Source organism: Doryrhamphus excisus, linkage group LG17, assembly GCF_037039965.1.
Source record: "Doryrhamphus excisus strain RoL-2023G ecotype Guam linkage group LG17, RoL_Dexc_Guam_v1.1, whole genome shotgun sequence".
NCBI lineage: Eukaryota > Metazoa > Chordata > Actinopteri > Syngnathiformes > Syngnathidae > Doryrhamphus > Doryrhamphus excisus.
The window spans coordinates 6,305,399-6,328,757 of NC_136373.1; the positions used below are offsets into that span (position 1 = coordinate 6,305,399).

General features: G+C 40.5%; 1 protein-coding gene and 1 long non-coding RNA gene across 2 annotated transcripts in view; one reads left to right on the top strand and one right to left on the bottom strand.

Annotated features, from left to right (window-relative positions):
* Positions 1 to 23,151, top strand: LOC131137333 (LHFPL tetraspan subfamily member 4 protein-like). The gene is made up of 4 exons (XM_058085164.2): positions 1 to 1,185; positions 18,022 to 18,258; positions 19,828 to 19,844; positions 21,275 to 23,151. The coding sequence occupies exons 1-4, from the start codon at positions 771 to 773 to the stop codon at positions 21,326 to 21,328; spliced, it is 723 nt and encodes a 240-aa protein (XP_057941147.2). The 5' UTR covers positions 1 to 770; the 3' UTR covers positions 21,329 to 23,151.
* Positions 7,299 to 23,359, bottom strand: part of LOC144902000 (uncharacterized) — a 55,665-nt gene continuing 39,604 nt past the window's right edge. The window contains exon 2 of the long non-coding RNA XR_013630223.1: positions 7,299 to 7,363. This is a non-coding gene — a long non-coding RNA (uncharacterized LOC144902000). The remainder of the gene's footprint in view (positions 7,364 to 23,359) is intronic.

The window sequence follows — 23,359 nt, forward strand, 5'->3', positions numbered from 1 at the left end:
GAGCACATGAACGCGCTCCCTCGCTGTCATCAGTACAAACATCAGCATCTTCCCGGGGTGCGCGCAGAGGAGCGGGAGGAGGAGGACGGGGGAGAGAGAGAGAGAGAGAAAGATAGATAGAGAGGAGAGGACAAAAAAAAAAAAAGACAACAGAGGTGTGAGGGAGGTTAGACGTTGCGTGGATAAAGGCTCTTTGACGACGAGGAGCATGGTGATGGTAGAGGGGAGGCGGTGGAGAATTGTGGATTTGCAAGAAAGGACTGCGCGTATTTGACGCGGATTGCATCCATTCTCATTTTTTTTCTTCTTCTATCGCTTCTTTTGCACATCCTGTTTGGACATCACGGCGAGACAGAGCGGGGGGGAAACCCCACGGATGCAAGGGAAGGTAAAAAAAAGACCTCCCATCCATACCTCCATCCATCCCTTCATCCAGCTCTTAAGGACATCATGACAACATCTCCTGTCTGCTTTAAATGAAAGCATCTACTGTGAAATAAAGATTTTTTTTTAAATCATTCATAGTGTAGCCCCCCAAGGAAAAGGAGCAATGTTGAATCACTTGTCGTGGTGAATTATTCATCAGTACTATAGGTAGGCTATGATTTCTTCAATGTAGCGTTCATTTCTTCCAATGCAAGGCCCCTCATGCTGAACAACAGCGTGGATTCCATGTCATTTTCTCGGGAGGGTGTCCACAAGCAGAGGACGGGGGTGTAATCAAAAGAGATTGTAATTCTTCTTTATTTTAAAAAGCAAGAGGAACAAACATGTTGCCTTCCCAAGAAGCCTCCAAGATCTACCACGGCAACTACAACTACAATTACAACCCACGGGCGGTCGGGGTGCTGTGGGCCATCTTCACCATCTGCTTTGCCATCGTCAACGTGGTGGTCTTCATCCAGCCCTACTGGATCGGCGACAGCGTCAACACGCAGCAGGCGGGCTACTTCGGCCTCTTCCACTACTGCGTGGGCACGGGGCCGTCTTCCAGCCGGGAGCTCACCTGCGTGGGCAGCTTCTCTGACTTCAGCTCCATACCGTCGGGAGCCTTCAAGGCGGCGTCGGTTTTTGTGCTGCTCTCCATGGTGCTCATCATAGGCTGCATCGCCTGCATGGCGCTCTTCTTCTTCTGCAACACCTCGACAGTGTATAAGACCTGCGCTTGGATGCAGTTGCTGTGCGGTAGGAATGCACACACACACACGCACGCACACACACACTGTCCCTCCCTCTCTTATTATAGGGAAACACCTTCTGTTTGTGCTGCTGTTTGAATTGTTTTGAGCATCCATGCCACCGAAACAGGCTCTTGTTGTCACGCTCATATTTAAACAATTCATAAATAAAACATAAACATCATTTTTTAGGTTTAGGCATCATGCAAGTAGGTGTCCTGTACTTTAAAGGAGGTTTTGTTGTTGGGAATCCCTATGCTGAGAAAAAAAAGGGGGGGGCGGGGTGTCCATCATACTCCACAAACATGGCAGACATAATAATACTAGTTATAATGTCAAAGCTGGTAAGAGATCGGGAAGATTTGGGTTCGATTCTCCGCTTGGGCATCTCTTTATGGAGTTTGCATGTTCTCATATGTGGGTTTTGTCCGGGTACTCCGGTTAAGTGCACTGTGATTGGCCGGCGACTAGTCTAGGGTGTACCCTGCTTCTCGCTCAAAGCTGGGATAGGCTCCAGCATACCCGCAACCCTTGTGATGATAAGCGGCATGGATGGATGGATGTGATACGCTTTGCATTTGACCTACCTTTTTATAAAAATAAAAATAAAAATAAAAATAAAAATAAAAATAAAAATAAAAATAAAAATAAAAATAAAAATAAAAATAAAAATAAAAATAAATTAGGAAAGCAGGAAGTAAACAAATGTAACTGATTGTAAAAGTACCAGATGGAGGGGTAGGATTTAATAAGCTTTGCTTCTTCCTACTCCTTTTGGACATGCGGAACTGGGAACTGATTATGTGATGCATTTAATTGTAATCTGATGCTTGTTCAATTGAAATAAAACCATTACCGTTACCATATCTACTCAAAGGACAACACTACAGGACGTAAAGTTGGAAATACTTCACAGTAGTAATTGTATTATACTCTAATAATGAGTCAAAACACAGCCATTATTTAAATACCTGGCAACACAAGCGAGTAGCAAAGATGACCATGGTGGTGGTGGTGGTGGTAGCGTCATTCAAGGGCTGCACGAGTGCTGCTGCGTCTCATTGAGAGGAAACACAAATTCCAACATGTACTGTTACAAGCTGAAACAAAAACCGGACCGTATAGCAAGCTAAAACATACCTCCATGATGACAAGCGATGAAGCTGAAGGTGATGGAGTGTCCAAATATGTCTCCTCCAGACCTGAAACCAATTGAACACTTTGCATTCACATAATAATGTCTATGTATTTGCAGTGGACAGTAAATCTATACTGCTGTTTGTATTGCAAATAAATGCACCATTACATCTCTGACGCTAGTCTAGGTGTTTCCTACTGAAACATGATAAGAGTATGTCAGTAAACAAGGCAGATATAAAAACATTATATTTCAAACCAGTTATGGGGGTTACGGCACATTATTTTAATGACTGTAACTCAACAAATCAAATCGAGTTCCAGTAGAAACAAGATAAAGTGTGTGTGTGGCTAAATCAGTATTCTACAGTCAAAGGAGCTTCTTGTTACAGTTAATTAGGGCTGCTGTTTGGATTCTCCATCCCTCCATCCACAGAACAGAGACAGTGTGGGAATACATTGGTGGGATTATGCACGCTACCACAAAAAAAAAAAAAAAAAAAGTACGAGAGGGAGCTCCCTTGTAGCCATTGATATTCTAGTGTGTAAAGAATGCAGCAGCATTACAGTGTTATGCTGATGAAATGCAAATGACAATCATCCATCCATCCATCCATCCATCCATCCATCATCGGCTCATACATGCGGTGATGTGAAACAGAGTTATGAACCCGCCCTTCACGCTGTATTGCTATTTTGAGGGATGAATTCCAGGTCGATGGGATTACTGTTCCGAGGGTAGGTGACATTTTCTCTCCTTGTTTGGTGTGCTTGGATTACAGTTTACAGGAGAGCTGAGTGTGCATTAAAGGGGGTGGGTGGGGGGGGGGGGGGGGGGGCTGTGGAACAGAAGGGAAGTCGATGTGTGACATTTACAAATAGCTGTAATTCTATTATCATAATGTTGGACGGTGTTTAGATTTATGGAGAGATATTTGCATGCTGCACGGCGGGCGAGTGGTTAGCGTCCCGGCCTCCTAGCTGTGAGGGGCTAGGGTTCAATTCCACCCTCGATCATCTCTGTGTGGAGTTTGCATGTTCTCCCCGTGCATGCATGGGTTTTTTCGGGTACTCCGGTTTCCTCCCACATTCCAAAAACATGCTAGGTTAATTGGCGACTCCAAATTGTCCATAGGTATGAATGTGAGTGTGAATGGTTGTTTGCCCTGTGATTGGCTGGCGACCAGTCCAGGGTTTACCCCGCCTCTCGCCCGAAGACAGCTGGGTTAAAAAAATTCTTTTTTTAAAAAACAAAGAACGTCCACAGATGGCGGTAATGCACACGAAAGCAACCGCCAATAAACAACAGAAGAAGAAAAAAAAACTATGAAGAAGAACGCATCATGACAACTTTCCGTACCTCATTCCGGGAAAGGAATATTCCACCCCTGTGAATCCCATTATATATTCATATGGCACTTTTCTTTTGGAATGAGGTGTATACAAAGGTTACATTCTTTCTGTTTGAGCAAATAAACCGAATGCAATTGAAAAAAACTATTTTTAAAAAGAAGACAGCTGGGATAGGCTCCAGCACCCCTGCGATAGAAAATCAATGAATGAATAAATATTTTTCACATGACTTAAATGAACCTAACATACATGAACAGGTTTCAATCTTGTGTATGTGTTTCACATGCATAGCTGCCTTTTTCTTTATGAGCTGATAAATGTGATAAATAGGCCAGGCAGAATAGCGTGGGAGTCCGTTTCCCGTGCAGAATCAACCAGCATACTGAAAGAGAAAGACAGAGAACGAACAAGAGAAGATCAGCACATTTTTCTCTCTTGTATTGTTATTTTATGTCTTTCTGATCTGCCCACTCATGTCCTCTGATCGCTCGTTGGAAATGTTTGCTGCTTTCAGGTCGGCATGAATCAAAACAACATAGGCAGCTTTTACTCCCTTAAAGGGGAAGTGCATTTTTGGGGGGAATTATGCTCTGAAACTTCTTCCCGAGGGCGCATTGATACATATACATACACTACCGCTCAAAAGTTTGGGATCATTGGGAATTTTTTTTGTTCAGTCTGAGATATGGCTTTTTCTTGGCAGTCCTGCTATGAAGTCCAGCATCCTGAAGTCGCCAGGTGACGACCTGTGAGGCGTCTTTGTCTTAAACTACACACTCTCAGATATTTGTCTTCTTGCACAGTTGTGCAGCGTTTTTCTGTCCTTGTTAGACCCAGTTTGTGCTGCTCTCTGAAGGGAGTAGTTAACAGCATGGTAAGATATTTTAGTTTTAGTTTAGATTTTTAGATGGGTTTTCTAATCATCTATTAGCCTTTTAAAATGATGAACTTGGATTAGCAGCCATAGCAGGAGATTGATGCAGAGGACTGACAGTTGTTGATAGTAGGCCTCTATGCAAAAATTATAAAATTAATTTAAATTGTTTGTGAAATGGCTAAAAATGTTTGTGAAATGGTAAAAAAAATGTTTGTGAAATGCATGAAAATGTGTTTTTCTTTGGAAAACAAAGAAATTTGTAAGTGATCCCAAAATTTTGAGCGGTAGTGTACTTAAGCTAGTTCCGTCAACGACAGCAATAACTCTTACGATGTCCGCTTGTGCTGACATCAAACAAGCATCTTCATCAGTTTTTGTAGCGAAATTAAGAGCTAGGTATCCACTCTTCCGTCTGTGAATGATGCCAAAACTAGCAATTAGCGTCATGTTAGTCCGCGAGATAAAAAATGTTTTTCATGTTAGCTGCTACGAAAATAATATTTCTGTAGCTTATACACAAGTCAGTTATGTAAATGGAATACTGTTGGCGTTTTAGTTTTTTTCTGCTGTCTTTAGCATCAAAATAGGTATTTTCCATGTTGTTCATTGCTAGCTAGCTTATATTAACTTGTTTTTTGCCCCAGAATGCACAGAAAAAGGATTGTGAATGATGGGCAAAATTCCAAAAACAGTTCCCCTTTAAGGCCTTCAATTATGAGACCAGATGGTGGCTCTTCCTGGATACATCAATTACAGAAAAAAACATTAGTACCATTGTGCACACTTAAACCTCGGAAGTGCATTGATTGCACTGAGGAATAAGATGATGATGCATCCATTATCAGCAATATTGCTTTGCTGCATATGTATAATCAATGTCAATGTAATGACTCAGTATTATGTCAGTATTCTGATGGTGCCCTCAATTTGGGTCAAATAGATCAAATGCATCAATTCGAGAGCAGGTAGTAGATTGTGATAGGTCGAAATATTCACCCATACATTAATGTACATCCTACCAGATGGAGGGGTAGGATTTAATAAGCTTTGCTTCTTCCTACTCCTTTTGGACATGTGGAACTGTGAACTGATTATGTGATGCATTCAATTGTAATCTGATGCATGTTCAAATGAAATAAAACCATGATCATTAAAAGCGGAATAATTACTCGGGGAGAACTAAGGGGAGTTCAGGTTAAGGTTAAACTGAAAACGATGATGAAAAATGGCAGCGTTGCCAAAAACCACTGGGTCACAAGCATCTTGGCCCTCAAAGTGACAGTGTGTCTTGGCATCTCTCGTGTGAAAGTGGGCCAACGTTGGCTCCTTCTCAATGCTGAACTGACCAAATTCTAACAAGGTTAATGCACTGGGAGCTGAAGTGTCCTGCTTGTGAGTCGATAAACTGGGAAAGAATGTGGGACAACAACAAGAATCTTGTAAATCTAATACATGACCCGAAAGAGGACATTCAATTTTATCTGATCTTCAGGTACAAGATTTTTTTTCGACATAAAAAAAAACAAAAACAAACCTTAAACTGTATTACGGAAAGCAGGAAGTGAACAAATGTAACGGTTACTGATTGTAAAAGTACCAGATGGAGGGGTAGAATTTAATAAGCTATGCTTCTTCCTACTGCTTTTGGACATGTGGAACTGTGAAGTGATTATGTGATGCATTCAATTGTCATCTGATGCATGTTCAAATGAAATTAAACCATAACCATTACCAACTTTTTGTTGGTTTCATTGGTTATTTGTAATTCAAGAGCTTTGCAATCCGGTTTTTAAATAAATGAAGTAATCAAGTGTACAATAGAGTGTTTAGCTTCCTGTCTTCTCCTGGTAATGCTGCAGCTTTCACGGGCGCATGAATAATGGAAGCATGTTAAACTTAAAAGAGTCGAGGCTAAGCTGCATGCTTCCTCAGACGAAAAAAAAAAAAAAGAACAAGTGCAGGGCAAGATTTCCCAAATGACACGACAAATCTGCGAGGATCTTTGACATTCCGGTAAAACTCCCCTGGGTGAGTTGGAGTTTAGTAGATTTTTGTGGGACAGGTGAGACCTTTGTCTGACTAACTGATTTATTTTGGGGAATGTCTTTTTCCACCTTGTCTATCTATCCATCAATCATGTTGTCTTTATTCATTTTCTTTCCACTTTTTCATCAGCCTTGTAGAAGAAATGAGTTACCATAGGAAGGCTTTACACGGCCATTAGTCATTGCAGACCCCCCCCCATCCCATCCATCCATCAGCTCATCCATCCATCTCCTCTTCACGTCTGACCTCGTCTGTTGCAATATTAAACAGAACTAAGCAGGACACGGGCCGTGGCACAGGGGACAAGCTGTCCTGCTAGAAATCAACTGTCAGTTCCTGGTCGGCCAATGTGTGTGTGTGTGTGTGTGTGTGTGTGTGTAATTCATGTAAGTGGTGCAGGAAAGTGGACGATTTTACTCCTTATTGCAACTACTTGATAGGCAACAATTTTAAAGGCAACCTAATATGCTTCTATCACATTTCTGACCTATAAATGTTGTTAGAATGTAGTATTCTTGTGTTAAATAAAGTTTTATATCATATGCACATTTAGAAGTGAGCCCTTAAAGGGGTTTGAAATGTCTCTCAACGCTCAGTTTTTTTTCCAATGCTGAGTTTTGTGATATGCAATCCAGACTTCCTTATACGGTGTGTGACCAATCACAGTGGAGTGGGTGTGAACATGCATCAGATTACAATTGAATGCATCACATAATCAGTTCACAGTTCCACATGTCCAAAAGGAGTAGGAAGAAGCAAAGCTTATTAAATCCTACCCCTCCATCTGGTACTTTTACAATCAGTAACTGTTACATTTGTTCACTTCCTGCTTTCCTAATATTGTTTTTTTTTTTTTTAGTTTTATTTAATTTTTTGTCACGTACCGAAGTAGGAGGTGATATCCAGTAAGTGTCAATATAGTGATATATATAGCACATCATGACTGGTTCAAGACTCTTCATCCTTGTATTTAGCAAACATCAACTGCTTGTATTGTTTCTTGAATTGGCTCATCGTTGTGCATTGTTTGACTTCCTTACTCAATCCATTCCATAGTTTGATTCCACATACTGAAATGCTATGGCTTTTTAACGTAGTCCTAGCATAGAAGTGTAATGATTCCTGAATTGCGCTACTCAGATTACTCATAATATAAATTCTACAAACACATCCGTCGATCGTGCATTCACAAAGGAATACTTCATTCTTTGAACACTTTCATGGAAAAAAAACAATTTAATTCAGAGCATGTTCACATTAATATTCATATCCATATGTCCAATTATTAGCTAACACAGTCACCCCAGATCCTCATGGAGCGGTTCTGCACCCAAGACGAGTGCCGTACATTACTTTGCACCCTGCTCCAATTTCTTTTTTATGGAATTAAACTTCCACGCGTGTCATTTTAATTAGAAGTAAACCAAAAGAAATAGAATACGCATTGACATATATTCCATTTCGATGATTAGGCTTTTATGTAATAATGGCAGTGTTGTCTTATTTGATGCCAACCCAGAAAAAATATATATATTTGCCGCATTCTTATTTTGCCGTTTAATTTCCCCTACATCTGTGACAAAGCTGCAAGTTGTGCTAATTGAAATCCAGCATGTAATGTTCATAAAGAATAATTACACATTTATATGTTTTCTTATTTCTAAGGATTATTTCCAGTACTGCAGCAGGACAGTACTAGGGTCAAACTGTGGCCATCAAGAAATCTTTATTAACTGTGCATACAATGTATACACATCTGTATAAGGCATGTATACAGTCAACATGTATACACACACAACATGCCACTGCTTCCAGCAATTCAGTCGATTCCGCAGTGGTCGAGTTAAGACACAGGGAGAGAGAGAGCGAGACAGAGAATCCTGGAGGGATAACCCTGCAACCCCCGCTTCCTCTCCTCCTTTTTCCTTTTCCATTCTATCACTGAGATTTTCTGGATGACGTTTCCCAACCAAACGTACATGTTTTAATTATCAGGCACTTAATAAATAATTCCAAAGTCACCAGGGGTGCTGTCTAAAAATAGCCTGACGAATGAATAATGGATTTTCTTTTGACCCCGCTCAGCATTGTCTGTCAGTGTGTGTGTGTGTGTGTGTGTGTGTGTGTGTGAGTGTTAGTGACAATGACATCTTAATGCGCTACAAGAAGTATGATGACAAATGTCATTTTTGTGGAAGTAATATACTCAGCTCGTGTATGCATCTTCATGTATGAAACTGGTCTTAAAATAACAGCTTCAATATTATGTTAATGCTACACTGTCTTGTAGTAAGGAGAATAGACGCTCCATTGTTGCCATGGCAACCCTACTTCACCTTTAGTGGTCAGTTCTATTAGTGGGCTAGCCAAGACACCCCTTATGGTGTTTTTAGAATTGGATGTTTCAATCCTCCAAGTCATTATGTGCTAATTTTATACTTATTTATATTCATATTTATTGGGATTTATTTATTACGATATTACTGTAGTTAAAGGGATAGTTGGGATTTTTTGACATGGAGTTGTATGACACCCCCATAAGCGATTTTGATGACTCGTCTGCACTGTGCGCCTGTTAGCCACGGCGCAGGGTGCGCTTCGCCTGCGCCATTAATAGAACAGGTTGGCGATCTTTCAGTGCACCTTTGCTGCGCTGTTTTTTTTTTTACTGCGCCGAGTTTAAAATGTGGACACCTCCTCTGGTACGCTGCCACGAACCCCCCTCCAGTCTACCAAATTACGGAAAATTGGCTACGTGGGCTGCGCCACACTCTGCCACCCTGCACTGCGATATCGCCGAAATTATAGCAAAATTATTTTGTCCTTATGATGGACTATTTTAGGCTGTACAGCGGTCTAGTGGTTAGCACGCAGGCCTCACAGCTAGGAGACCCGAGTTCAATTCCACCCTTGGCCATCCCTCCCACATTCCAAAAACATGCTAGGTTAATTAGCGACTCCAAATTGTCCATAGGTATGAATGTGAGTGTGAATGGTTGTTTGTCTATATGTGCCCTGTGATTGGCTGGCCACCAGTCCAGGGTGTACCCCGCCTCTCGCCTGAAGACAGCTGGGATAGGCTCCAGCACCCGCCCCCACGACCCTCGTGAGGATAATAGAAAATGAATGAATGAATTAATTAATGTAGTATTTTAGTAATAACATTTGAGAAAAAATTTGAGGAAAAAAGTAGTTGCGTATACGATGAAATTCAAGGTACTTCTAATATATTACTATCATATCATAACTTCTACTAGTCTGTGTTTTTTTGCTGAGGTTCAAATGCCCAGCTTACATTTAAAACTCAAGTTCAAATAGTAAAGTATGTATTGTTATGCTCATGACTGCTGTAATGTGTAATGTTGATGAGACAAGTGCACTAAATCCAGCTCGGAGAGGTTTTAGTGTCTGCTGTTTCTCTGTGATAGTCTCTATCATGCTATCTCTCTTCTAATTATGAATGAGATGGATTGCCAGAGGAAAGCACTCACTGATCCCTCACTAGATCACAAAAGTGCTGTGCGTGGCTCAATGAAAAGCGATGCCCTGGACTTGTCTCTATGACACACATTATAATGTGGACAGCCTCTGTAGTGCTGCCAAGACTCTTTGCAGATTTGGGACAAGTGCCAGTGACATTCTCTCCAAGGCGAGCTGAAGGACACGGGGACAGAATGACACAAGACAAGGTGGAAAAGCGGACGAGGAAAATGGCCAAAGAAATTTTAAAACCGGGAGTGACTGGTGGTCCGGTATTTGTTGGCATGTCGGTTGGGATGGACTCCAGCCTCCTGTCAACCGAGATCAGGGCTATCCAGCTGGCGGCCCTCGGGTAATAACAGGGCTTTAAAAAAGGACATCAGGACTCAAGTTCAATTCCAAACTTGGGAGTGACTAAGAATGCAACATAAAGTCCTTGATGACATCCATTATCATTATTTGTTTACGGTGACCCGTTCTTCATTTAAACTGTACCACTTCACAGAAACACGACTTAGGGACAAGTCCTCGATGCGGTGAATGGGTCAGTGAACCTTGGCGGCATTAACATTGTGTAAAGTACCACACTCAGCATTGTATACACACACATACACACACACACACAACAGGCTTGATCTGAACATCCAATAAAAGCTGCGTACATCAGCGAGAAGGCTGTCCATTAGATAGCTAGAGGACAGCAGCAGGCCGAGGTCTAGACACAGCAGCAAAGAGAGGGCAGACATCTTTATTGCATTACACAGTGGGCATAGCCATGTCTTTATGTTTGCATGTTCACAACTTGGCACTATGGGCTACTACTGCTGTCAATACTGCACTTCAACAAGACACTACTTCTCTCATAGCTTAGTTCATGTTAAGTAAACTGGGGCTGCACGGTGGACGAGTGGTTAGCACGCAGACCTCACATCTAGGAGACCCAAGTTCAATCCCATCTTTGGGCATCTCTGTGTGGAGTTTTTGGGTTTTCTCCGGGTACTCCGGTTTCCTCCCACATTCCAAAAACATGCTAGGTTAATTGGCGACTCCAAATTGTCCATAGGTATGAATGTGAGTGTGAATGGTTGTTTGTCTATATGTGCCCTGTGATTGGCTGGCCACCAGTCCAGGGTGTACCTGGCCTCTTGCCCGAAGACAGCTGGGATAAAATGAAAAAAATATATGTAACTTTATATTTATTTTATAAAAAAAATTACTTTTTGTAAGCTACTCCTGAAAACGGTGAATGCTAGTTTTAAATCGGGTTAAAAGCTACCTAACTAACAGGAAAATACATATCTCTAAGTTTGCGGAGTACCCCAGGGGTCAATACTGTGACCAGGGTTCATTCCCACCCTCGACTATCTCTGTGTGGAGTTTGCATGTTCTCCCCGTTCATGCGTGGGTTTTCTCCGGGTACTCCGATTTCCTCCCACATTCCAAAAACATGCTAGGTTAATTGGCGACTCCAAATTGTCCATAGGTATGAATGTGAGTGTGAATGGTTGTTTGTCTATATGTGCCCTGTGATTGTCTGGCGACCAGTCCGAAGACAGCTGGGATAAGCTGGGATTGTGAGGATAAGCGGTAGAAAATGAATGAAAGTTAAGTAAACTCTACTTACGACTCAAGTAGTACTAAGTAGTATGCTACCAAATATCATCGGTCATACGGACTTCCACTCTATCTTCCCAGCCTGGGATCCTTTAAAGTATATCTATTGGATTGAAAAACCGAAGTAATCTGGTAAATCCAGGTCTTTGGCACGACGAAAGAGTCCCAAGTGGATGACTCGTATTGTCCCAGCATCACAATTCTGAGAGCATTGGTCATAGAAGAGGGGTATTCCCAACCCGGATTTAAGGGTTGGTCCTTGGAACCTATATAAACCGGAAAGCCAGATGCTATAACATGGTATACACAGGGACGATACACCATCATCCCACTTCTGACACCATTTTTCATTTCAGATTAGCACCGTCAAACCAGATATGAATCCCAGGTTTATTAACATCAGTTTGTAAGTGTTGCGTTCCAATGGATACACGTCACGGTATTTAAATCGGTTTCTCGAGCCTCTTCAATTTCCCCGTTTCTTTCTTCGACCTGAGTAGGTGATGTACACATGGAATATTTTTTTTTAATCGAGGTACAGCTAACCATACTGATAACATCTGTCCCAAGACTATAGAGCATATTCAACAATCAATAGCTTTCTTATTCATGCTATATCTCAGCAGACTAAGTCAAAATCCTCCAGAGGAAAACTTTATATTTAGAACACAGGATGTATTTTTAGCGCTCTTATATAACCACTTTGGTGTGTTAAACCAGAATAAAAGAAGAATGTCGCATGGGTAAGAAAAAAATTGTTATGTAATAGGTCTAGAAATATAATTGAGGTGCTAAAAATAGATGGGTGCGTATTTTAACTTGTTGGATTACAATCACAGCATTTTTTTTTAAACTCCCAATGTATTCTCATTAACGTGCTCATCTTTGAAGCCAAGCAGCTGACAGCTTGTAAAAAGACGGGGCGGCCATGACGCCAGATGAAAAAGACGTAACGGTGTGGTGTTGTTGCAACACATGACATCCAGCTCGCCGCTCTCCTTTTTGCTCGTTGTTCGATTCCCCAGCACGTACCCCCGTGCTTCCCCCCTCCCTTGCTTGACACCTTTGATGTCAATGGGCTCGGGAGAGATTGGAAGGCAGGAAGAGGAAAAACCCCAACAGCTTCAAAGGGCTTTTCTCTGCTTCTATTTTTAGCTCGTTGGTTGCCCACTTGACTTGGAAATGACGGAGGACAATGGCGAAAGAAGGGGGAGGGCAGAGTAGAATCATGTTGTATTTACTTAAACCTTGAAGTCAAAATACAATCAAACAATGCACTCTTAACCAAGCTAATACATTTTCAATGGGCGGCATAATTGAACATTTTAGAGTGGATTTTTATCAGCATCTTTATATGCCACACCAGAGAGATTGATTATTATGAATTCTCATTAAAACAGATTTGTGATCAATATTTGAGGGATTGTCCAGTTATGTTGAGCTTATGAAAAATGCAGTAAAAAGATACGTGTTTTTTACTTTGCTTTTACTTTCAGTTGTAATATTAGAAAGGATGCGTTTTCAGCCGGCCGAGTGGTTAGCGAGCAGGCCACACAGCTTGGACACCCGAGTTCAATTCCACCCTCGGCCATCTCTGTGTGGAGTTTGCATGTTCTCCCCGTGCATGCGTCATGCGTAGGTTTTCTCCGGGTACTCCGGTTTCCTCCCACATTCCAAAAACATGCTAGGTTAATTGGCGACTCCATAATTGTCCATAGGCGACCAGTCCAGGGTGTACCCCGCCTCTTGCCCGAAGACAGCTGGGATAGGCTCCAGCGCGCCCGCGACCCTCATGAGGATAAGCGGTAGAAAATTAATGAATGTTTAAAGCCTAGATTTGAACATTGCCGCACATCTTCTGGAAGACTACTCCAGATTTTTTGCATAAAACTGAAACTGACTCAATGTCGTGACAAACACTAAACAGCCCTCCCCTCGACTTAAACATGTTTAAATGACGATAAACAACGGTGAAAGTTGGCGGAACCTCCTCTTACGGCTCAAATAATTATTTCGAATACGTTTTTTTGTTTTTTCATGGCTTTATTAGCTTGTGTGTTTACTGATTTCTAGGGGCTTTTTGTGTGATTTTTCTTCAAATTTAGTTACTTTAACAATTATTTTCCAGCTCTGTCAACCTAAGTCATTTTCTTTTTCTTTGTGTTTTTGCAGCTTTAGTCACTTGCATGTTTTGCTTTTGGTGGTCTTTATAAACTTACACAGTTCTGTTTTTTCATGTGTTTTTTTTTTTCTTTGGCATTATTGGCTTGTGTGTTTTGCTTCATTTGTGGCTAATTGTGACTTCATTATTATGTGTGTTTTGACGGCTCTCGACGGCTTTCAGTAGCTTTAATAACTTGCATGTTTTGGGTTTTTTCTTTTGCTTTTTGTGGCTGAATTAGCTTGCATGTTTTTCTTTGGCTTATTGTAGTTTAAATGTAGTTTTTGCTCAATTGGGGGATGCGGAAATTGCTAATCCTTATTACTTATTTTGTTATTTTTTTCTATTTTGATAGTATGTCACACATATAATGACAGAGTAATATTGCTTGTACTGAATAGTAAGATGGCAACAAGCACTGGCTTATTTCGACCACATGATTTTAACCTGACAGTGCACAAACATACCCGTGCGTGTGTTTGTTTTAGCAGCAGATGTGCATGCTGGTTGTTTTTGGATGCGAACAAACAGAAGTGTTTAGTTAATGATTTGCCCCGAGGCAGACACACTATATTTGCTCCCTTCAGGATTCTTCAACGACATTGTGCAGAAAAAAAAAACTCCATGGGACTTTGGAGGACTTTCATATCACACATTCATCAAAACGCTATAAAACTTGTTACCTGACGCTCATTACCCTGTAAATGATTTTTTCCTCACGGCCCGTCTATGTGTCCATCTCGCATGGAGGTCATAAAGGGAAGCTAATAACGTGCTGATTTCCCAGGATAATGACTGCTATTGGTCGTCTTTTCTCTCATTACTTACTGTAATACCGTGATTATATCCCTTGCCATCGCCTTCCCTCATTACGCCCGCCACGCTTTCCTGGAGCACTTTGGAGTAAGTCCTGGTTGCTGATTCATCTGGTATTCTCCCTCATCTGTTGCCACCAGCCGGCCCCTCACCGCTGACTTGTGATGGATGGTGGAGGGGAAGCAGAGGCAGGGGATCTTCACAGGGAATGGCTAATGTGACACCACTCTACCATGTGATGAATGGACTTCTACCCAACAAAAAAAAAATACACCACAATATCCATGAGGTTGTGCAAATTTGGCATCGCAAAAAAGTCTTTTGCATAACAGAACGAGAGTTTAGCTTCTCAGACTTCAGATCAGCGAGCACCAATGGATTAGACTGTTTTGCTTTGCATTCAATGCAGCCGAAATGGTTGCAATGGCAACATAATGACTATTATGTATAAAGGTCCCATTGTATATTTATATTCAGTTAGTTGTGTGTCTTTTTTAGCGTAATCCAACTGCTACTTGCAAAGCTCCACTGTCAAATAAACTGCACACCCTCCAGGCCTTTTTAATTTACAATTGGTAGCGACCACAAGTGTTGAAGCAAAGTCATACAGGACAGGCGGAATGCATTATTAGTGAGGGAAACTGGGTTGTGAGCAAATTGTATGACCTTCACAAGCATTTGCCTCAAACAGAGCAAAAAATAAATTCCACCACACGCTCACAATAACAACAAGCATCTAAGGTTGCAAAACACGCAGAATCTACAGAATTAATGCAAATGTCTTCTTCTGGTCCCACGATTTGTGATTACTCAAAAAAAAAAAAAAAAACCTGCCAGACATAACATAACATAGCATACAGTGGACATTTACCGATTTCTACACAGACCCACTTGGCCGCAATTAATTTTTGCCGTGTGCACTGAACACTTGCTCCACTCTGGTAGCGAACTAGCTTCCAATCTCATAATCTACGTAGGTATGTTAACGTGACTTTTAATGAATTAATTAAGGTGTTTACATGCGTGTTTAAAAGTGCGATTTATGCCTTTTTGTGCATGGAAACGAATGTAGCGTCAATATGGTTTTGAAGGTTTTCTTTAATTAAAGTCACATTTTTTCATAGGCTTATCTATTTAGTATTATTTATTTATTTATCTATTAATTAATCTATCTATTATTAATTTCAGAAGTCTAACACTCTTAGACTTGTCAAGTATTTCACACCAGTGACAGTGTATTTTCGTCCCGGCGCTGTTGTGCTGAACTGTAGCGATTTTGTTTACTTGTTAAAATATATTGCTGTAGTGCTCCTGTTGCTGTTCTTTTCCTTAAAACCGGAGATTAATTTACTACATAATGGCGCCGTATAGACACATAACTTCTACATTCTGTCAAGTATTTCACACCAGTGACAGTGCCTTTTTGTCCTGGCGCTGTTGTGCTGAACTGTAGCGATTTTGTTTACTTGTTAAAATATATTGCTGTAGTGCTCCTGTTGCTGTTCTTTTCCTTAAAACCGGAGATTAATTTACTACATAATGGCGCCGTATAGACACATAACTTCTACATTCTGTCAAGTATTTCACACCAGTGACAGTGCCTTTTCGTCCCGGCGCTGTTGTGCTGAACTGTAGCGATTTTGTTTACTTGTTAAAATATATTGCTGTAGTGCTCCTGTTGCTGTTCTTTTCCTTAAAACCGGAGATTAATTTACTACATAATGGCGCCGTATAGACACATAACTTCTATATTCTGTCATCATGTCCAGAAGTCGAACCTTTTATGCAATGGTTAGCATCCTTCTCTGTCTTTTGGGCGCAGAATGTTTCGTACACATTGTGGGTTTTTGTCGAAACATGCAAATATATGAAGACTGCAAGCTAGCGACTCAAGGGGTTATCAGTCACTTTGAGACTCTTTCTCCAAAACCTCATCATCATGTTAGAAATCTAGGTTCAATAATGGACTCAGATCTGAACTTTCGAAATCAAGGGAATAGTGTCTAAGCCATATTTGGAGAGCCTCATCTAGTAGTCGCCACAAGGAGCCGCTGCTATCACCCCTCGCATAGTTCTTTAAAATATTCACCAAATCCATCGTGTGGACGTTGACTCTGAAGGACAGTGATTGGCGTGTAATAATCGCTAGCCGCACCAAATTTCACCCTCCCTTTTTTTCCACGAGTGGCGCTCGGTGAAAAAGACGCGTGGTGGCTGCAATGAAAATGGAGTGTGACGGCTGCCATGTATGTTCACCGTCTCCCACTGGAGCCCGCTGCTTTACTTACAGAGCCCGAGGCAGGAGCAGGCTGAATGCTATTTAAACAGAGCTGCTGAGGTGAGGGACGCAGTCCAATCAGCTCCACCCCCCCCCCCCCACCCAATCCCATCCCATCCCCTTGATGCTCACTTTGATGAATGAGCATAGGAGCAAAGTATGGATTACCATTTCTCTGGTGCTCTTTGAATTGCATGTATGGATTTCACAGGGTGTTGGGGCTTTATTTGTTTCTATTTGTGTGTAGCTTTCTTTGTGTACTGTATGTTTAAAATGCCTATACATACAGGGGGTAGTGTTGGCATTGGTGTGTGGGTTAGGCTTGAGTGGTTAGGATTAGGGCCTCTGTTCAGTATGCCTAGTTTTTTTATGATTTGCCAGCCAATCACAGGGCACATATAGACAAACAACCATTCACACTCACATTCATACCTATGGACAATTTGGAGTAGCCAATTAACCTAGCATGTTTTTGGAATGTGGGAGGAAACTGAAGTACCCGGAGAAAACCCATGCATGCACGAGGAGAACATGCAAACTCCACACAGAGATGGCCGAGGGTGGAATTGAACCCTGTGAGGTCTGCGTGTTAACCACTCAACCGCCGTGCAGCCCTCTGCATAAACATTCATTAATTCATTCATTTTCTACCGCTTTTTCCTCACGAGGGTCGCGGGGGGTGCTGAAGCCTATCCCAGGTGTCTTTGGGCGAGAGGCGGGGTACACCCTGGACTGGTCGCCAGCTAGCCAATCACAGGGCACATATAGACAAACAACCATTCACACTCACATTCATACCTATGGACGATTTGGAGTCGTCAATTAACTTAGCATGTTTTTGGAATGTGGGAGGAAACCGGAGTACCCGGAGAAAACCCACGCATGCATGGGTTAAACATGCAAACTCCACACAGATGGCCGAGGGTGGAATTGAACTCTGATCTCCTAGCTGTGAGGTCTGCGTGCTAACCCCCCACCACCGTGCAGCCCTCTGCATAAACAGTTTATTCATATTTAATTTGTTATGGTGTCTTGCTTTTGTTTTTAAAATAGTCTGTCCCCACCTGTCTTTCTCTTGTAGGAGTATGCCTGGTGCTGGGCTGCATGATCTTCCCCGACGGGTGGGATGCAGAAGTGATCCGGGATATGTGTGGGGAGCACACAGGGAAGTACTCCCTAGGCGACTGCTCTGTACGCTGGGCCTACATGTTGGCCATCATGGGCATCCTCAACGCTCTCGTCCTGTCCTTAATGGCCTTTGTTCTTGGCAACCGGCAGAACGACTTCTACCTGGACGACCTGCAAACAGACAACAAAGGTAAAGTCCTATGTTGCCATATATGACTTTGTACCTTTTTCATTAAATCTTCCAAGTAGTGCAGGTCCTTAGTTTGCTTGTAAGTTGCAATTTTCATGAAAATTTGTGGACGGGTGGCATATGAAGAACCAATAAAACCTGGGCAAATCTAGTTCAATTAAAATCTAACTATTACCATGACCATTACATAACAAAATAAGTAGCATCATCCACAAATAATACCAATTTTAAGTAATCTACAAGTTGAACAGTTTTGGTCACAGTATTGACCCCTGGGGTACTCCGTAAACTTACAGATATGTATTTTCCTAGTTTTACATACTGTTTCCTGTTAGTTAGGTAGCTTTTAACCCTATTTAAAACTAGCATTCACCGTTTTCAGGAGTAGGTTACACAAAGCAATTTTTTTATAAAATAATAAACAAAAAATAATAATAAACAAAAAAAAACTATAAAATTATATATTTTTTTCATTGTCTTTGGGCAAGAGGTGGGGTACACCCTGGACTGGTGGCCAGTCAATCACAGGGCACATATAGACAAACAACCATTCACACTCACATTCATACCTATGGACAATTTGGAGTCGCTAATTAACCTAGCATGTTTTTGGAATGTGGGAGGAAACCGGAGTACCTGAAAACCCATGCATGCACGGGGAGAACATGCAAACTCCACACAGAGATGGCCGAGGGTGGAATTGAACGCGGGTTTTCTATCTGTGAGGCCTGCGAGCTAACCACTCGACCGCCGTGCAGCCTATATATTTTTTTTCAAACAGCAGAAAAAGTTGATATCTTTTTTATGAACAAACAATGACCACTTCAGTCGTATTTCACTAATTGTTGCTGTTTTAGTTTTGGATCTGCGTTGAAAAGCTGGAGAGGCTCCCTCTGAGGCTTTTTTTGCACATCGTTGCATCAGGATACTTGAATCCCTCTGATTAAGCCTTGTGGAACGCACACACACACACACCAGTGGAGGAAAGGAATGAGAGCAGAAGGCTGTCGAATAGGACACCAGAAGAAAGCGAGCTAATCAGCTGTCAAATAGACAAACACAGCGATGATATGACATAATAGGTACAGTACTATAGTGACGATACAGCGGCAACCCTTGAGCAAGGTGGCGTCAAACAGAGCCAGTAAGATAAAGAGGGAGAACAGTGACATAAAATGTCTCACTTCTCCCATCTCTGATGGTTTCCATGGTAACTGGAGATATTCCACAGCGTGGGCGTGTCTTTCCTTTTTTATTTGATTAACCCCACTGACAGTTTTTTTTATGCATCCACTGCTCCATCGACGGTGCCAACTTCCTGTTTTTTTTTTTTACATTCATACAAATTGGCCTCTAGCTTCGTTGCAATGAGGAAAATACATGAATAAGAATAAACAGCGCACGGAAACAGGACATACATAAGATGACACATGCAGCCAGTGAATGTCCTCACCCAGCCATAAACAATGACTTTGATGCTGAACCCAGACTTACATAAGCATATTATTGTTTTGCACTAATATGCACTTTTTTGACCAACACTGTTGTGTCCTGTTTGTGTCTTTGCAGATTTTGCTGTGTCGAGGGTAAGTCTTCTTTGTCAGTTGTTGAATGCACATGCTCCTGTGTGCAAAGTCACTATTGTACAGGTCATAATTCACATTATTTATCATAGAAATGTAAAAATGTTAAATTAACGTGAATATGTCTCTTACAAATAGAATACATTACTTCTCACAAAAAAGAAAAGGCAATTCTTGTGAGCCGGCTTGCACAATCCCATGAATGATTGAAAGGGGTTCCATGCAGGTATTTGCCCAAAAATAATCAATGAAGCATGCTAATTAAGCAGATAAAGGACAGGAGCAAAGTTTGAATTTGGTCTTTGGTATGACACTTCATGGGAATGCTCAGTGGGCAGTCCATAAAGGAACACATGCAGGGAGGCAATTGTTTGGCTGGAAATACAACACGATGAAAAACAACAAATGTTAAGCCTCCAGCCTCCTAATCTACCCGTCTGCTGTTTGCTTTTGCAACGAGGGAATGCACTAACCTTGAAAATCGTCCACTGATGAATTTCATACAGTGGACCTGGACATCATTTTGTTTCCAGGTGGACAATCTATTTTTTTTGCATTTCTCAAACATCTTTCAAATTATAAGCTTTAAGGAAACCTGGACTTTAAAAAAAAATCAATTTTATGGGGTATGCTGGAGCCTATCCCAGCTGTCTTCGTGCAAGAGGCGGGGTACAAACTGGACTGGTTGCTAACCAATCACAGTGCACATGTAGACAAACAACTAGGGGGAACTAGTTAATATGAGCTAGATAACAATGCACACAATGTTAGGACCTACAAACAACTCGGGAAAACTAGTTAATATGAGCTAGCTAACAAGGCACACAATGTTATTGGGACCTATAGTACCTATTTAGACTCTAAAAACAACCTCTAACAACATTGTATTGTTTCATGCACCTGTACATTAACAAATACATTAATGATAACATGTAATACTTCACGCATCTTGACGATTTAAAACTTCTTTCCCAAGCACATCAAATTAGCCCATTAGCTTACACTATTTCCGTCAACAACAGCAGCATAGAAACGACAACACTCACAATATCCGCTCTTATTGCGATGGCTGTATCTTCCAGCACATTTGTCCTCAGGTTAAAAAATGCTGAAAACAAGCATCTTGTTGAGTATTTGTAACGAAATTGAGAGCTCGGTATCCACGAGCGGCTAGCTAACATAACAATTGTGCATGATGAACAAAAATGCCCCTTTAAGAAGAGGTGTTAAGAGCAAAATATCTGCAATATTAATAAAGGTGTTATGATGTTGACAGTTTGACCCTGTAACTGATTATTTCTATTTCCATTGTTTTCTATGGCCAAATTGTTTCAAAATACAAACATGTTGGAACTCAACCAACCTCATGTTCAATCATGGAGGTTCAACTGCAGAAATGATATAATATTTTGTGTCTAACCTTGTCTTTGTAGATTGAGGTCCGGGATAGAAGAGAACCGAGGTACGGTGTACAGCGTCTTCACTGAGGACGTCTTCCGCACTAGACGTCTTCACCTCTTCTCCTTCATCTTCTTCTACTCCGCCTCCTCTCTTTCTCTCCAATGATCAGGATATCACCCAATGTCAATAGTGACACCAAGTGTACAGGATTCTGTAAGATAAACAAAGAAAACAACAACAAATCACTGGGATAAATTATATTTTGGGGAGAAAAAAAAGAAAAATAGTTGTACAGTGCATTTAACACTTGACTTTTTCAACAAATACCTTTATGATGTGGGGGGAAAAGTAAATATTTAAAGTCTTGATTTTGTGTGAAAAACTTTTCGGATTTATTTTATGCATAATTTTTGCTACTTTTTTTTTTTTTAAATATACATACATCCTCAGATGATCACTGAGAGTCCCTGTCGGGGTTGAATGTTGCAATATGGCCACCAATGGATGATGGATGAAAGAACAGTACCCCAGCATAGCAGCTTTACTAACATCTCTGGGAGATTCTCTACTGTACATACTCGACAATGTAAATAACATTACTGCTGACAAAAAAAAAAAAAAAAAAAACTCACGCTCATTTTTTATGTTTACGTCACTTGAGAAAAATGGAGGTGTAAATTGTCTTGCGATATTTTGCAAAAACAAATGTGACTGAGTGGAGTTGTAGTGACGCACACAACACCACGTGCATCGATCTGGCTTTTTCCAATTGGATCCGTTGATTTAAAAGATACTATAGTCCTCAAGGGGAGGCTAAAAAGTGCTGCAGATGTCACTTTGGACGCCTCATTGGACAAGCAACTGTGCCTGCAAGTATCATTAATTAATACCCAAAAGGAAAAACAAATAAACAAGCTGGTGTCAGCACACTGTATAAATAATGTACCTGCAAGAATGAACTCTCCAAACCATGTTGGATTTAATGTCAATACAACCAGTGTAAAGCAGATGTCAGGGTACCGCTCTATAAATTAACACTGACTAAATAAGAGGTAGAGTGATTTTGATAAATAATGAGACCACTTATAAGTCAACTTATAACAGAATACATTTTTCCTGCTATAAATCGCAGCAAATTTGGATTAGACCTATAAAATGCAGCAGTACCTGGCCAAACTACAGTTGGAATTACATAATGTATGATTCACAACTGTTTATAACACATTGACTATATATTTATAAAGCATTAAAGACGCTCACATTGTAAAGAGACAAATGACGATTGTTACACCCGCAAACGTAATAGCTACCCACAAACATAATACAAATCTGCAGCTTTGAATATAATAATTGTGCAAATGTAATAAATTACCCACAAACGTAATAAAATTTGCTTATTGCAAACGTAATACTGAATTTCCTGTAAATGTAATAACTATTACATTTGCAGGAAGTTGTTACATATGTGGGAAAGTGAAAATCTGTAAATGTAATAACTTCCCACAAATGTAATATGAGACAAAATATTGATCTTATCAATTTTAACAAGATTATTTTTTTTATGTGGAAAAAATATTATTCAAAAATATTATTAAAAGAGTATCATTTGAATGCATTAAAGGAACCTTTAATTATTAAATTATAATTTATTTTAAAATTAAAAATATTTTACATAATTTTGATAAATTGCAATTGTTTTAATAAAATTATTATTACTATTATTATTATTATATTTTAGTATTTCTTTTGATTATTTCTTCCCCACATACACACAAAATCACACATACAATAATATACTGTAACTAAAACGCACATGAACGCACATGAATGTAATAATTTCCTGCAAATGTATAAGTTATTACTTTTGCAGGAAATTCAGTATTATGTTTGCAGTGGTCAAATTTTATTACATTTAATTATGTATTTTATATTGGATTATTACATTTAAAGCTACAGATTTGTATTACGTTTGTGGGCAGTTATTACGTTTGCGGGTGTAACAGACAATGTTTATAAATCATTCATTACACAAGAAAGGGGCAGAAGAGTTTACAACATCATTGATAAGCCATAAAAAATATATAAAAGATATATTTAAATGTATAAAAAAATACAAT